This window comes from Acanthisitta chloris, unplaced genomic scaffold (assembly GCF_000695815.1).
Source record: "Acanthisitta chloris isolate BGI_N310 unplaced genomic scaffold, ASM69581v1 scaffold17461, whole genome shotgun sequence".
In the NCBI taxonomy this organism is placed as follows: Eukaryota; Metazoa; Chordata; class Aves; order Passeriformes; family Acanthisittidae; genus Acanthisitta; species Acanthisitta chloris.
Window position 1 is genome coordinate 4,683 of NW_008657853.1, and position 17,561 is coordinate 22,243.

Genomic DNA, 17,561 nt, shown 5'->3' on the forward strand with positions numbered 1-17,561 from the left:
AGATATTTTCATTTACCTCAAATCAGGCTGTGTGTCCTACTGAAGTCATCCAACAATTTCAACGTTACGGCGAAGAGAGGTTTGATCTACTGATAGCAGGTTGGGCAGTAGAAGGATGCTCGAAAAGTTATTTTCTTTCTCCTCTAGCTGAGAGTGTAAGCCTCCAGCCTTCACATGAAGTACTCCAGAGAGTTGCTGCAGCTTTTTGAGTCATACTAGACATCCAGTTTTAAATATATGTGGTAATATTATCTGTGCTGACCAATTGCAGGTATTCCAGGGTACCTGATCGGTAGCTAGGTACCCGTGTAACCTCCCGCGCCTTGGATCCATCATTTTCCCTTTTCTGAAGACTAGTGGTTATCATCTCTGCTAAGTCGTCTTGTAACCGCTGCTGGTTCTCCCTGAAAGCAACAGGATGGAAAAACAATTCAGTGGTTCACATTTTTAGTCATCCCCAGGTCCTCAGTGGTTTTTATACACTGCTATCTCATATCTATCTTAACAACATTCACAGACTACTGGTAAAAAGTGTGGGCAGGACCAAATTCAGATTCTGAATTTGGAAATAGAAGTCAGGATTTCCATGTGAGTTTTCCAATATGGATCAGCATCTTTGCACAGGAGGTCTGTAGCTGTGTCATTATTGACCCTAAAAAAAATCATGATCATTTGCATGAAAAGAAAGACACAAATTAGATTCAATCCCAATCAAAATAGGTTCTAGCTCTCAACACTATTACTGGCACTAGCACCTCCAGTATTCAACTTCATGTGGCCTTCAGTAACAGAGCTGCCATCTTTTCAGATGTATCTGGATTTTGCTGGAGTACCCCACATACGACAATTTTTAAGGGGCAATCCTATATGAGAAGTGAAGACAAAAACATCACTGTGATGCCAACACAGCTCGAGAGAATTTATCAGTAGTTGAATTCCATAAGAATTGCCAATTGAATAATCCTGATAGTCTCAACAGATTACATTAATTTTAAAGAAGGAGTTGTATGTTTACAAAAGAGATGCACTATAGAGGAAGTCTATAGAGGAAGTCTATAGTATTTCCTGCTCAGCTCAAACACTTGTACTTTCCATTAGAAAAAGTAGCAAAGTTCATGAGGTTCTGTAGTTGATTAAAAATTTGATTATTTCTGTTTTTCATATGCCCTGAGAAAATCCTCATCTTTCTCTTAGCTTCCTCTTTTCTCTTAGGTAGTAGGAATAAATGGGCAGCAGATTACATTGTGCAATGGACACATTGTGTAACACTCAAAACTTTTGCAGTAGAAGTAACCTGCAACATTTACTTATGCCTTTCACTATAAAGGATCCCAATGTATCTGGCAAACAATGATTTGCAATATCATTGCTTCAAGTTGTACTGAAACACTCATTTCAAAGCAGAGGGCATTGAATTCCCACTTACTGAAGAGTGTACATAGGTGTTCAGAGCAGAAAGTGAGGAACTTCCACATTTAGTGAGTTTGCAGGAAATAATGCAGTATTCATATGCAAAATACACACAAAATAAATGCAACCACTCATCCTGACTTCGATTTTGAATGGTTTCTCAAAAACAACACTTCTCTTATCACTCCATTTTCTTTAATTCTAATGCAAAATGGTGGCTTAGCTCCAGGACATCAACCTCTTTTATTTTTTTTCTTGATAACTTCTCTCTTATGTGTTAGAAAATAAACTCTTGTTCAATTTTTAAAGTCAGCAACTTGCCCTGTAAGTCTTACTTCCCTTCCAAGGAAATGAACCCATTAAATGCTTATATAGACAAATAACCTTCACCACACGCATAGTCCCATGTCGTGAATATTTACATGTTTCTATGCACACACACTGTTGAGCCTCTAACTACTGAAGACAAGATCAGTGGTACAAAAAATCCGCAAGAAGTGCCAGGGAGGAACGGTGAAGGGTAAAGCACAAAGAATGGGAATTTCTATTCCCTTCTGACATATAAAAAACATCTTACACAGAAGGAGGTGTTGGGAGATTGTATTTCTTGTCCTCAGTACCCGTCAACCAGTAGGTAATCTCTGTTCCTCTGCCCTAAATATACATGGCAAAGAAAAGAAAGCACAATTTCAGGATTAGAATGCAATTTCCTGTAGTTAACTTGCTTAAATAATACTGTATTGCACATTGCCATGTTTGTCTTTGCTTGTTTTCAGTAACCTGTGCTGACAGCAAAGGATTAAAATTCAGACGTGAGAAGAGGAGGAATGGGAGAGATGCAGCTGCACACCCACTTCCTTGTGCATGACATGAAACACACGTCATGGGAGAGGTGAGCTGTGCTGCCTGCCATCAGCTCCCTAGGACAGGCAAGTGTAATAGACTGAATTAAATGGATTGGCAGAGAGACAGTCAGATATCAAAGCATGAGCAAATTAACAATAGATTCAGCATCCTTTCCATCAGATTAACCCACTCCACAGCTTCATGTTCCAAATGGTATGTTTCATTTATTCTCCACATCTTTATGTTGCTTTAATTTATGACTTAGGGAGTTCTTCATTGCCTGCATTGTCTTTGCAAAAGTGTATTCAACCACTAGAGACTGTGATACCAATTGATCTGTTCCCGTGTTCCCCAGCTGTTAAGTTCTGGGGTCCTCTCAGCTATTTACTTGTTACTAACCCTCTTCTCTGTGTTCATGCACATGGTAAAGGTTACCTTCAAGTACGTTTCTCCTCTCACTTCATACTGGAACTGGCAGTCTGTTCTTTTCAGGATGTTAATAGTGGAACCACTTACATGAATCCTTAAAGCTGAAAAATAGAGACAATGAAAGCTCAACCTGGAAACATACCACATAATCATATTAAGTGCATGTAAAGACTGGTGCTAGAGCAGAAGTGCCTTCAATTGTTATCAACAGAAATGCTGAGAGTCATAGAATCATAGAATCAGCCTGGTTGGAAGAGACCTTAAAGATCATCAAGTCCAACCCTACTGTCATTACTAGACCATGGCACTAAGTACCACATCCAGTCTCATCTTGAAAACCTCCAGGGATGGTGAATCCCCCACCTCCCTGGGCAGCCCAATTACAACACCTGACTACTCTCTCTGTAAAAACTCTCTTCCTAATATCCAACCTAAACCTCCCCTGGCAGAGCTTGAGTCTGTGCCCTCTTGTCCTACTGCTGGTTGCCTGGGAGAAGAGACCAATCCCCACCTGACTCCAACCTCCTGTCAGGGAGTTGTAGAAGGCGATAAGGTCAAATTAAATGAGAAGCAATTACACTGCTGTATAAAAAAATCTGACTCTGCTACATAGTATATCTAGGGAGGACTAGCTGGTACAGCCATCGATCTGAAATACAGGCGACTATGATATCTGTAGTATTTAGATGCTAAAAGGAAAAAGAATAATCATGAGTGGCCTATACAGAGAATGGTCATGTTGAGACACAGGGCAGAAGGAAGAAAAACTGGCTCTTGGCACAGTTCCCTAATGGTGAAATTAAAGATATAATTGCTTCAACTTAAAACACACAGTCAGCATATTTACACAACAAAGCTGTAATGCAATTCTAGGTCATAGTAAAATCTACTGTTCATAGAGTAAAATTAAATTCCAGACACATAAGTGTCATATCTTCCAGAGGAACTCAGCCAGTGAAGCAGCTTACAAACTCCCCGTTACCAGCAATAAAGCACAAACAAGGAACAACTCTTCCTTGCCCAGTGAAGTGTCCACTGTCACTTTGAGCAGTTAAATAATTGGTAATCAAAACACATAGGGCTCCTTTATCTTTAAAATTTCTGCAAGCTGATAATAAATTGTTCTCAGCTGAAAACAAACACTTGGGTCACAAACTAACCAACAGCCTTTGGTCCTGTTACACTGACAGCTAAAATTAAATCCTTACGCAAGCCTGTGGATTCCATCCGTGAAGCTGTGTTTACTGTGTCTCCGAACAAACAGTAACGAGGCATTTTTATTCCGACCACACCAGCTGCACATGGACCTACAAATGGGATACAGAGAATGAAGGAAGGTGGATCAAGAGGCTAATTGTTTGGAAGGTGTCTCACCGTTGCAGAGCAGCGCGGTGCCTGCTGGAGCTCTGTATTCCTCACCAATGGCAATAGTCTGTGCCTCACTTCCCACAGTACCTTGTGGTCTCCCCTTACACTTCAAACCAAGCCTAGCTTAGTTAGTCGTGCATAATCTAGTAAGAGCATAAAAAGGATGCAGCTGCACAGTGTTAATTGTATTTAAGCACAATTTCTGTGCAGAAAAAAAGTACAGTTATTAGCTGTCAGGTTTGGAAACAAGAGAAGAATGGAAAAAACTTCATTATGGAAGGGTGCACAGTGCTGCCTCAAGCAGTTTTCCAGTGTCTCATTCACTTTCCTCCCCTGACAGTTGGTGTTCAGGTAATTGTTGAATTTCCCAAAGTTGTTGAGCTATATGGAGTTCCCTTTTGATAAAAAGTATTTTTACAGATTAATTAGAACATTGATTCCCACATAGACTCAACAAAAGTTTTGCGTACAAAAGCGTAAACTACCGGCCTGCACTTTTTGCCCAGACAAGCATAGCTGGCCATGACTGATTATCACTTTGGTCAGGGAGGAACTGTCTATGCAGGCTTATTTGATCGAACTGGTTTAATCATACCAGGAGCAGTGGCAGTTGCTCTTCCTAGCTACCAACTTGTGAATGAATGGGTATGAGCTATTTCACTATGGGGGGAGCAAACCAGTGACTTATTTACTTCTGTTTGCTTTTCCTCCAGGTACATTTTTTTCAACCTGATTCTTCATGAGGAGAGCAATTGCATATGGTGTACTAGCAGGTCTTGTATCGGTGTCTATTCTGTTCAAAAAATAAGGCAACAACACTGTGATTGCTGATCTAGCATGTACCAGAGTGAATTCCAATGCGAATCCAAACAGGCAGACCCGGCAGATGTCTCAGTTCAAAAGATCCCATGAAGCTGAGGATGTCCAGAGCCATCATGGAGATGTCTACTGCATGTCGGTTGCCATTCCTCTTCGGTAAACCACTCACCACCATGTAAGCATCACCAATGGTCTCCACCTGTGGAAACAAAATCAGAACTCACTACCTGAAGACACAGGAAAGTACATATTCAGTTAAAAGCAGAAAGGTTTTATCAGGTCCTCTTGTTCACAATTAAACATTTCTTCCCCAGAGAGCAGGATTGATTAGTTTAAGGTAGCTGACAACATTTGGATATACAAGTGTTTATAACTATACCCAGCATTCCAGTTAATGAATCTGTGACCACCTAGTATAGAACATTTGGTATAAGCAGGCACAGTGAAAGCATATTTGAAATGAGGTAGTCCTGACCTGTTCTTCTCTCTTTTGTCTTTGCTTAGAAGGCAGATTCCCAAATCCACCACATCATGCAATTTGATTTGTGTGTCCCCTTGTTAACTGAGCAAAAGTGCAGAGCTAATCACCTTGTAAACATCATGATGGTCAAGAATGTGGTCAAAGTTCTTGTAGATATCATTCAGCATATCTACCACCTCCATAGGGGTGCTGTATTTGCAGAGTGTGGTGAAGCCAACAATGTCACTGAAGTAGATAGTGACTTCTTCAAATAGCTCTGGCTCTACCCGGCCAGTCTCCTTCAAAGATTTTACTACTGGCCTGTGGAAATAGAGAAGGCAGGAAGACAGATGAGTAGTGTTTACTGTAAAAGGTATTTTTTTCATGCAACCCAACCACATCATTGTTTTCTGTGTAGGAAACATCAAATAGTTTGCTGAAAACTGCCATTGTAATCACATTTTAGATGCCCATAATGCCTTTCAGACAGGGACCTCAAAGCACTTACTAATTTAATTAACTAACTGGTAATTAATGCACACAGCCTTACAAAATCCAAGTGTGTTAATAGCCATGAGGAAACTGAGGCATGGGCAACTGAGCTTCTTGGTTAAGGTCAGAAACAGGGATATTGAGTCAAACTTAAAACTGAAACTTCTGACATGTTGACCTACATTCTACCCATACAATAAGAACAGATATATTTTTCTGTTTTCCCAGCGTAGAAGTAATTTCATCTTGATAATTACATCATCTCATCCTGATTTCAGATGAGATATCATAGTCTGATAATTTTATGGAACAAAAATTCAATACCATGACAGTCAATATCTATTCAGAGGGACCTTCATTTTCTTGCAATTCTAAATCCAGGGAAATATCTGTTCTTAGTGGAGATATTAGAAGACAATAACTGAAAGAGACCCAGAAATTTATAGCTTTTGCACAATGCTGCATTCCATCTACAATGAGACAATTGCAATGAGTGGTAGGAAAAACAGAGTGAAAGCAATGATGGATTCCTTGTCGCACTGTCTACACAGCCAGATCATTTCCAGTTTTCCCCAAAACTGGATTGAACAAACCTAAAATCAAGTCATAAAATCAATACTCTAACTACTGAAATACCCTTGAAACTAGTAATGACATACCAGGATAGCTTTACTATTCCAAATGTTTGCAATATTAAAATTACTGGTATTACTAACATCAGACTATCAATAATACTTGTACTGTACCATACTCTGCAGCATCCATCTAGCCCAGTATGGCCCAGCCAACCTCAGCCCCTCTGTTGCACTGCTAAACACCAGCCTGAGGTTGGACTGCACTCCTGCTGCTCTCCAGCTGGAGACACTCCTTCTACCCAGCAAGGTTCTCGAGCAGAACAGAGTTCTGTAACATGGGATCACTGTAGATCTATCTATGTGTTCCCAGGAAGGCAGTGAAAAAGAGGGTTGTGCTGGAAAGGGGGATCCTGTGCATGACTAAGTGTTGTGGAAGATAATGAGTCCCAGTACCATCTTGGCATGAAACTCCACCATAGGCTGGAGAGCTCAGGGGAAGTTGCTTCTTCTTTCCTTCCTAGCAGGATTAGATTAGAGGGGAAGGAAATAGACCATTAGCACTAATCCCATCCTCTGCTCTGCAAGAATCAGGTCATATATGTAAATAAAACACCAGTGAAAATCCTCCTGGCCAGATACCTTGGAAGTAACATGAAATTAAGCCTGTCTGCTCTGTCTCGCTCTGCTTTGTATAGCTCTGTCCTTTCCTCCACCAGGTGCTCCAAGTTCCGGGAATACAGCTGTAGACGCCGGATCAGAGTATCCATGTAGCTTTCATTGGTCTGGCCGTGGAAGTTACTGTGAATACCACAAATACATATGAGTCAAGAAGAAAGATTGATGGATGCACATTGTTGAGAGCAGACAAAAAAGGAGCAATGGAAAACTTCTCCAGTGTTTGACTTCCATGTAGTTAGAATGCGAAGTGCCATAAATGCATCATTCTTTTACTTGCTTGGAGGGCTTATGTATATGACTCAAAAGTCTGTGATCCCACTTGTCAGTTGGAGCTGGTAAATCCTAAAACACCCTGCAATCACCTAACTCTACCAATATTGTTAATTCCAGGTTACCTTGGGTAATCCATGAACACTCATTTGTAAGAAGTAACCAAGAAGCTCAAATTCTGAGAGGAAGCTAAAGATAGTAGGTAGAAAATTGCATATCGTGTTTAGATGGGGACTTTAGCCAGAATGATTAAGACAATTTGGGACAATTAAGACAATACAGTGGAACAAGTAGCAGCCCCTGGACTAGTTTTACTCACAAGACCCTCTAGACTCCAGCCTACTAACCCCTGGAAGCAGAAGTATGGTGACATGAGCTGCTCAAATTCCTGTTCGTCTGGGCAGCCTGCACTCAGCAAAGCAGTCTGAAAGTAGATAGGACCATGCTGACTGGAAGAGTCAGATTAGTACAGTACCTAACTGGACTTCAAAATCACTCTTACTTTAAACAAATTTTATGTCAGGGATGCAGCAGCTAGAACCTCATGAGAAGGACACTATATTGCATGTGACAAGAGGCGACCTCTTTGTCGGAGCCTTGGTCCTAAGCCTTTGACGGAGGCTTAGGAGCTGAAGCAGGAGGCCTTTCAATTCAGCTGCAGTAAGATTACTCAACTGATACATTCAGTTATGCATCGTGCAGTTGTCCTGCTGCCCATGTAAAGCATAAAATGATGCAAGTAGTGCTGGGGTTTCTTGATGGGGAGAATGTTAAAAACTGGCGAGCAATTTCCCAAGAGAAATGATTAAAAGCTCACTGTTTGGCCATCGAAATAATTAATTCAAAGCAAACTCTGTAGGAACAATGCAGCATTGTCCAGGTGAAAGGCCTGTATAACCCCACAGGGTTTATTCAGCTATAGCCCTTATTATTTTCCCACAACTTTGTACCATCAAAACCCTGTAATTAATACTTCTCATAAGTTACAACCCAACACTTCTAGTCAGCTTAATTTGGGGCCATCCAAACTTTCAAATCATGCTCCAAACATTTATGTGCATTCATTTCCTGAAACTTAGATGACATGAGTCATTATCCAACTCTTGACTGGAGACAGGGAGTGAATTACTTGAATGGTTTAAATCTCTAATTATCCAGCTTGCTACTTTCACAATGTACCAATTTGAGGCATGGTGATCACCTTACCCTCACTCAGCTAGTACATTGTACACATGTGTACATATACATATGCACATACTCACCTACTTTTTTGCCAAAGAAGAAAGAGGATCTAAGTGAAGACACTAGGCTTTTCCACTGACTAAATCATAATCACATCAGTTTACACACTTAAAAATATGAGCTTTCTAATACATAGCAGGAGGTTGGAGCATCTTAAAAAATGGAGCCCCTGCTGCTCACCTGAATATTTTAGCCAGTGTACTCTCAATTTTCTTAAAGTCAGGCCTTTTCTCTGGATCTTCCTCCCAGCAGCTCTTCACTAGTGTATATACCTTCAAATAAAAATTCAAGGAAAGTCCGCTTGAGTCATGGATATAGATGGGGAATAGTGCTAAACAGCACTAGTTCATTAGGGAATTTCCGGTTACTCTTGACCAGCAACATATTAAATTGTATGACTAACTGTCTTGAACCTATGGTTAGAACACTCATTGCAGGCATCTTAAACTTAACTCTCTTATGACTAGTGACATGATCTTAACTTGAATTTGCAATACATAAATGAAAGGCAAGTAAATAGATCCAGTCTTGCAGCTGGAGTCAGATACAGTTATTGACATGGAGGTAAATGCTGTGATAATAATATTTCCAATATCCTGAGTTCGGGATTTTTCTGAAACTGGTGAGCCAACCAAAAAACAAATGGGGTTCATTGCTGAATATGTGGATGTCAACAATACAGACATTTTCACCTGAGCAGGAAGCCTTAGGGGCTATATAATCAGTGGAGAGAGGTACACTTGAGGTGTGATTCATCCCATCTTAAAGCTATCTAAAACAGGTCAGAAGAGTAGCACCATTTAAGTGCCTGTTTCTTCCCAGTGAAATAATTTCCATGAGTTGCATTTCACTTTGCTGGTAACAACCACAGAATGCCATTTCTTCCCATGAGATTAGGGCATTTGGTGTAAAATGCATAGCTTTCATCTTCCCATGATCATGAGCTCTAGTTTGGCCAGGACTTCTGAACTTCACCCAGAAAATGGCCTGGTTAATTATTAGCTTACTTCCATCTGTCTTTCTCCCACAGTTTCCAAGGTCAGGTCTGGTCGGAATGGCTTCGCTCCTTTGCCACTCTCCACTCTGTAAAGTTTCTCTAACATAGGAAAAAGAACAAAGTTTTAAACAAAAAAGCATAAGAAGTACATTGCTTGTGGATAGCATCCTATGGTGTTACAAGATACAGAAGCCTTGAAGACAGTTCCCTCATTTTGATGTGAATTTCAACTTTGGAGCTTTTCTAAATATATGGCACAAGATCAAACCAGGCTGGCTTGAAGGCCCCCTGAAAGCAAAATGAATAGAAATGTACATGAGTATTTATTGGTCACGGTAGACATGGTTATGGCATCTTCCCAAATGAACGTTGGGCATTATTAGTGTGCCTTTCAGCATGAAGTATAGTTATTGCAAAAAACAATGTGAAAAGCCCATTGCAAATTGATCAGAAGTGTGGAGACATACAACTCTCATCACAGCAGTTCAAATCATCCTGCAGATGCTCAGCTTTCTTAAAACTAAGCTATTAATATATATGTGTTAAACACATTGCATTTGTTAGCTCATTTGTGCTTTTTCATTAAGAACATTCTATGAAAGTTTTTTGAATTCTGAACACATCAAAATCAGGCTGCATTTGCACAACTCAATTTAAGCACTGCAAGTGAGAGCTAAAGAAAAAAATATCTCTCTTTGTCTTTCTACTTTAGACCTCAAGAGTTCCAGAGACGGAGATTTTAAAAAAAGAAGTAATTTTTTACGTTTGAGGGAAAGGGAAATTGAAAGGGATCTGTGAACAAGTGTGAAACACATTTATTAATAATGTCTGATTATACTTGGGATACAATTTTACTGAAAGAAGCGTATGATGACAAGAAGAAAGTTTGTAATCATGATGATAAGTGCAAGTCTAGAGCAGCTAGGGATGCCTAAGTATGCTCAATGTGCACAATCACCCTAAAATGGTGCAGCAGCTTCCAGATTTTTGGTGCAGGAATTACAGACTAGAGAAGGAGCAGGAGACTTGAGTCTCATAAATGCTATGGAGTTGAGAGACTGCTAAGAAGTCTTCTATGGGCTAAGAGACAGAAAAATCTGTGTAAGATTCATGCATACAAGAGGAATGTGCTGGATTTCCATGCTGCACACATACCTAAGAGAGGAAGTAACCGTAGCTATTAGCAGCACTGCAATTAGTCAGTGGCAGAAAGTAGTGGAACAAGGAGGCAGCTTGAATTGAGCGTTGGTACATGACAAGATTTCAGTCTTGAGCAGTGAATGAGGTGTCTCTGCAGGAGAGTGGAGCAACCAGATGGCCTAACAGCTCACAGACATGTCAGTGGAGAGGACTATGACCTAGTTACTCCTATACGTCAGAAATCCAGTTCTGTGTGCCTGTCATCTTGTGGGACTTCTTTTCTCTCAGTAGTAGCAATATTATTGTACATTGACTGATACATATGTTCAGGTTGAGAAAATTGGCTCAGTGAGTAACTGGAAGTTGAGTTTAATTTTTCTAAGTTGGTGGATGGAGTCTAAGGAACACAAGGTTTTTATATAAGTCTTTTAAAACATGAACAGAGTCCTTGCTATTGTCAGTGGAAGTCCTGGAGAAGCAGTTATAACAGTTGTCCTGAAATATCAGTATCATGTCTTCTGACTTGCAGAGACTTAAGTTCTGATAGCCTAGACATTAAAAGCCTTTCTCCATGTGACTTCAAAACCAAATGAATCTAACATGCAGCAGGGACATTTCTTTGCCCATGACCATTGACTCTAATTTGGTATTCTTTTCCCTCTTTCTATCTTAGATACTTGTAAATTAATGGTTAGCCCAAGTTTGTGCTACTGTCTTCCAAAGTTAGGTGATGCCACAAACAAAATTCAGAGGTGCTTAAGGATGGTTCACCATCTTGCTCATCTTGGCTAATGAGTGAATCCAGACATGTAAATGAGGAGCCACTTCAGCAATACCTAATAAAACTAATTCCTTTCTGCTACATGAAATCTGATGAACTGGTGAACACATTTACTCAAATTGCATAATCAAAAGTCAAGAATAATACCAGAAGCCATTAGATCAGCAATATATATCATATACATCTACTAATGCTTTTAAAGAAAGAAAAAAAGCTTTGTGGAGAAAACAATTTCCTCACTGAAAGCAAAACTTAATATTTCAACTGAATTTTTTTTTAAGTTACAGTGGATCCAGACTTACCAAACAGGCTTCATGCCCAGTAAGTTTAGTGCTGTCTTATTAAACATGTTGATATGTGACCATCTACAGCAACAGCACTTAGAAGTGCTAAAAATTCTTTCAGTTGGATGGATTAACCTGATGCTATTTGAAAGGGACAGTCTTTCCAAAATGAGAAAATGCAGTGATAAGAAACAGGTCAAAGATAAAACAAGGAACCGCATTGTGACTATGACAGCAGGGTCAAACAGCAGTAAGGAAGCCACACCATCTCAGAAGAGCCAAGAAACGCTGTGTCTGAGGTGAACTTAACACAACACAGAAAGACTGTAACTGCTCAACAAGTAGTTAAAAGAATGTAATTTGCTATGGATTTGCTTTGCAAGCCCAAATGAGCAAGGAAGGGCACTGCACTTTCCTTTCTACCCCTACATTGGCGATATTTGTAAAATCCTTGCGTTGATGAGGATCATGCCTACCCGTTCCCAAGAAAAAGGAAGGCTGTTATTTTCTCTACCTTGTATTACACATGGAATCCTGAAGAGTTTGCTGTAAGGGGAGCAGACATTTCTGATATCTTTTAGATCTACATTGCTATTAAAGAGTTGGTGATGTGAAATACTGTCTTTCCCCAAATATGAACATAGATTTGTGATAATGTAGGATGACGAACATGCTCCAGAAATTATTCTCAAATGTAACTCAGGAAAAGAGCTATTAGGCTGTCCAGCTGCTGATCTAGATGTTTTAACAAATGTGAGGCGGATCTAACAGAATGACTCAGAGGTAAAGGCAATGTCTAAATTTGTTGTTAGTAACTGTCGCTAGGAAAATCCCAAACCCACACATGTTTTTTAGTCAGGTCTAGTATATAATAAATAATGCCTGGATTCTGGGAATTGGGATTGACTGGACTGTCAGACAGTCAAAAACTGTGTCACAAAATATACAATGGGGTTTAATAGATGCATTACAGAAGGAGATGATTTTTCTGACAGAAATTAAATTGCTATAGTTAATTATGACAGGCTAGAATAAAGTCTGAATTGCCAGTCTTAAATGCCAACTGTTCTTGTGTCATGCTGCTGAGTTTTTGTTGTTCTGTGTTGACATTGCTGATTTATGCTACCTAAAATGAGTGACATATTATATGCTGTGTACAAGTCATAACAGAAAAACCTTTCTGGCCTTTAAATGCTACAGTAAACCTGAACAACACTGGATAATGTTCACTTCTGTAATGCTGTGGCCCAGATGAGGAGGGAGGAGAAAGGGCAAGAAAACCCATTGCAAACTTTATTTACAGTTAAAATAAGAACACTTGCCCCCACAGTGAGAGTCTTCAAACAGGCTCTTCATTGATCACACAGTGAAAGAAGCAGCAGTTCAAGCAGCTATCAGAGACAGTGCCCTTCACAAAACATGAAGAAATCATCCCAGAAGGCTGCAATGGGGGAGAAATTTGTGGATTTACCTCTGTTGTCCCGGCATTGTCCAGTGTAGAATGTCTCTCTGCGCAGGATGATTTCCTGGGCAATGATTCCATAGCTGTATACATCACCCTTCTGAGATACGTCAGCATGACGGAGATGTTCAGGAGCTGTCCACAGGTCTGAAGATCCAGATGGCAACAGGGGATGAGGTAAAGGGGGAAGGGAGAGGGAAAAGGAGAGAAGTAATTGAAAAAAGAGTAATCTTTCTTAGATCACCCACTGGCTAGAATGATATTTCCTTTTACTCTTTCCATATCCAATCCAGAGCCCACTGGTACTGTTTATTTCCCATTTTAGCATTTTTCTTAAGAGCTGACATCAATACAGGTTAGATAAACCTCTGATGTGGTAGTCTTCAATTGTCTGGGATATGCTGACCCTACTACTTTCCACTATAGATGCGGACCACAATACCTTCAGAAAAGTTACACTTATTGGCAAAGAACTTGGTTTTCTTAGCTACCTTTCATGGCCTTCTTAGAAACAGCCTATGCCTCTGTATAAGGCCAAGGAATGCCAGTGCTATAATAAAAAACCCAAGCTGTAAATTATTGAGCTAGATGCAATGAGTTTGTTCTACGAGGTGTCAGATGAGAAGACCTCAATGTTTCCCAATGGCCTTGGTGTCATGAAGCTATTGAAATAATTCTCAAATGCTTTTGAGCCTGACATAACATTATCTGCTCATAACCACTTTCTTTCTATGGCAATTATCAATCTGTATTTCTAGTGCAACAAGCACTATTGTACTCAAAAGCAGAATGCTGCCATGATACAGTAATTTGTTGTGACATGCTGGTGATGTACCGCAACAGTGACCTGAACACAGTGATCCTGAAGACAGTGTGACAATGTCAGGCTGTAACATCCAGCCACAATGAATCCATAGATCTCTTGTGAAAACGTAAGTTTTCTTCACGAGACCTAGTAGCCAGAAATGTTGAGGTTGCTTATGAGGAATGAAAGCAGATAAATATATTACAATGTAATAATAACATAAATTTAAATATTAAATTTGTAAAATGAAGCATGAATAGAGCATTTAACTTCAGTGGATCAACTTCAGTGGATCATCTAATCATAGAATCATAAAATCATAGAATTTAAGGGTTGGAATGGACCTTACAGATGATCTAGCCTCAACCCCTGCCATGTTCAGGGACACCTCCTCACTAGATCAGGTTGCTCAAGGCCTCATCCAGCCTGTCCTTGAACACTGCCAAGGTCGGGGCAGCCACCACATCCCTGTGCAATCTGTGCCAGTGTCTCACCATCCTTATAGTAAAAAATGTTTTTTTCACATCCAACCTAGACTTTCCCTCCTTCAGTTTGAACTCATTACCCCTTGTCCTGTCACTGCAGTTCTTAACAGAGTCCCTCTCTGGCTCCCTTGTAGACCCTTCACATATTGAAAAGTTGCTAGTGCACTTTTCTTACTCCTTCTTTATGTTCTTATTGCTACTCTTGAGCATGTTTGTGTCTGAATGTAAAAATTTTCTCCAACCCAGCTGAAACCACAATTCCTTCTCAGGTCATATGCTGCAGTTATGGCACAGTGCTGTACTTATTATGCCCCAAGCTCTTCTCTACAGATTCATGTGACAATTTCAGATGGGCTCACTCCAAATCAAGTAAGAAGGAAAAGATGAGTAGAAAAGAGTTCTCTACTTTACAGAAACGTTCTGTGAATGTGAGGTGAATAGAAAATGTAAAGAAAAGCTAGTTAAATTATTCCAGTCTGGTTGAACACATATTGCTAGATTCCTTCCTGAGGAATGACAAACAGAGTTATCATTACATATCATTACAGATTTTTTTAAGGATTATCAGAGTTAGGACTGTCAGCATTTAAATGACACCACAGAGCACTGTGGTAACACATGTATCTAATCAATGACAAGATCATATGGTACTTAACTCCTTTTTTTTATTTCACACAAGTTCAGCATTACTGCTAAGGAGAGCTGTTTGCATGAAGGATTTGGATGCTGAAAGTGTTTCATCAGCCACATATCTATTCTTTAAACTAAAACTCGAATATTCATCCTTTCTTTCCTTCTCACTTACACTGCCTAATTTCTTTCTCTACCTGCTAATAATTCTCTTTCATTTGTGTTACTTCAGTTGAGCCAGTGTTTTCAGAAATCATTTGCATAATGGCTGCTACATGAATCAAAATCATATTGTATGTTTTGTACTGTGTACAAGAGGTAATTGGTCTATGAAGATAAGAAAATTCTATTGCATTGGAAACCATGAAGGAGAGTTTAATTGGGCACTGTTTTTACCTTTCCTTGGAGGCAGAATTGAATTACAGCCAAAGTCAGTGATCTTCACTACCATGCGATTGTCGACTACACAGTTTGTGGATTTGAGTCGACCGTGGACTTCAGTTTTGCTTGAATGCAGGTAGGACATCCCCTGTAGTTGACAATAGAAGAGAAAAAAAGGCATGTCTTCATGTGAGACAGCTGTTACCAGACTCAGCAAGGATATGATTATTAGTATAATATCTGTCCTAATAATTAAATGGCTTCATCTGCCATGGATATGCATAAATCACAATTCCCTTTCATATTATTGTACAGAGGAGACTTTCCAAGGTAATAGGAACAGTCAACGTTAAGAAATGAGGAAATGTATCCTCTCATGGAAGACTGGCCTTCCTCTTAGTTAACAACACTCTGACATAGCATCTTGGATTTTGACATTATTAAAACACAATTAAGCAATTAGGGAAATTTATTTCCTCCCACAGAAGTTCTAATTTCACTTGCAATAAATGTTTTTTTGGTAAATTTAATACAGATTCATTGGAATGTCACACACAAAAAGTGTGCTTCCGACTACATGTTCATTCAGTGGACACCACAGGTGTGAGAGGAATTGCTCCTTATGTCTGTATTATCTTTGAAGATCACTACACACCAGAGGCTTCTTTCCAAACATTGCAGCAGATCCACTGCTGCAAAGAAGAGAGCTAAAGAGGGGTCAATGCAGAGAGCGTTAGATGATGCACCAGGGCTTATATCAGACAGAGGATCAGACTAGAGAGTCATAAAGGTCTCTTCTGACCTGACTGATTATGGTTTTCTCTGTACAAGTCCATACATACCAGCTGTTCATGAGCTAAACTCCGAGGTGGGCGTTATGAGCACTGGCTGATGCAATTGCAGGTATATCTCCTGAGCTACAGACTCTTGACTCACAGCACACACAGAAATACAAAGGTGTGTAGTTTGCCCTTTTTTACTCATCACCTCTGAAATCAAGCTCATTTAGTCTAAGACACTCAAATGCAGTGCAATACATAAGAAGGGGCTAGCACTGAGGCATAGCAGGAAAAGAACATTATTAAGTGGGCGTAAACTGAAGAAGGGAGTGGGTATGCTAATTTGTACCCTCTTGCTATTATTTATTCTGTTTCATCTCTCTCTTCTGAACTACTTAAACTCACAACTACTTATACCCTACTACTGGTTGGTTTTCTTCATATAGTCCTCTTCTCTTTGTGGTCAGTATATGAAGCACAATCTACATCCTGTGGAAGCCAGAACAGGTATATCATATATGTTTAGTTTTTTCTCTGAATGATGTTCCACTTAGACTCCTACATGTATAGCTCATCATTCTCTATAACTGGTAGATAGAATCAGGGTTACACAGCTCATGTGGTCATGAATACACTGTATGACATGCTTGGTTTTCTTTTCAAATATTGGGTACCCATAATTTGGAACAGATCAGCAAATGCTACAAGAGATCACTGAGACATGAGATGAGTTTGGGCACAGCAGACGTATGTCTGAGGCACAGGCAGCCTGCAAAAGATGCAATCTCTGGGGAATGTTGTTGGACTGGTTATCCTGGACCTATCTAGACCATGCCAAATTTACAGAGATGGTGTGCACGCTATACCCAAGGAATACATTTCTTGATTAAGCAGCCCTGATCACTCTATCCACTGTCATATTTTGCCTGCTTTAAGTCTTATTTCCTCCAGCTGTGCATTCTTCCAGCTCCTGCTTCCATCAGCCAGGAAATATACCCACTGCTACAGCAGAATTCCCAATCAGTTTCAGCATCAAATGACAGGAAAGGGTAATTTTATACCAGCACTTTCTTATTAACAATTTCTGAAGGCAGAAGTCTTACAGATGTATCTGATAAAATTTTCCTCTTTCCTTTTCACTATCCTATGGACCTACCTGAAACTACAGAACCTATTAAGAACCCACAATGTGATTTTCAATGTGATACTCCTAAATACTTGTGACATT

General features: G+C 39.8%; 1 protein-coding gene across 1 annotated transcript in view; it reads right to left on the reverse strand.

Annotated features, from left to right (window-relative positions):
• Window positions 1-229: 229 nt before the first annotated feature.
• GUCY2C (guanylate cyclase 2C (heat stable enterotoxin receptor)) overlaps window positions 230-17,561 on the reverse strand; it is a 45,255-nt gene continuing 27,923 nt past the window's right edge. Inside the window, 11 exon segments of the mRNA XM_009084891.1 lie at window positions 230-404; window positions 1,988-2,064; window positions 2,692-2,786; window positions 3,894-3,992; window positions 4,897-5,071; window positions 5,461-5,653; window positions 7,039-7,197; window positions 8,770-8,861; window positions 9,597-9,685; window positions 13,263-13,400; window positions 15,570-15,702. Coding sequence (XP_009083139.1) covers window positions 230-404; window positions 1,988-2,064; window positions 2,692-2,786; window positions 3,894-3,992; window positions 4,897-5,071; window positions 5,461-5,653; window positions 7,039-7,197; window positions 8,770-8,861; window positions 9,597-9,685; window positions 13,263-13,400; window positions 15,570-15,702 — 1,425 coding nt within the window.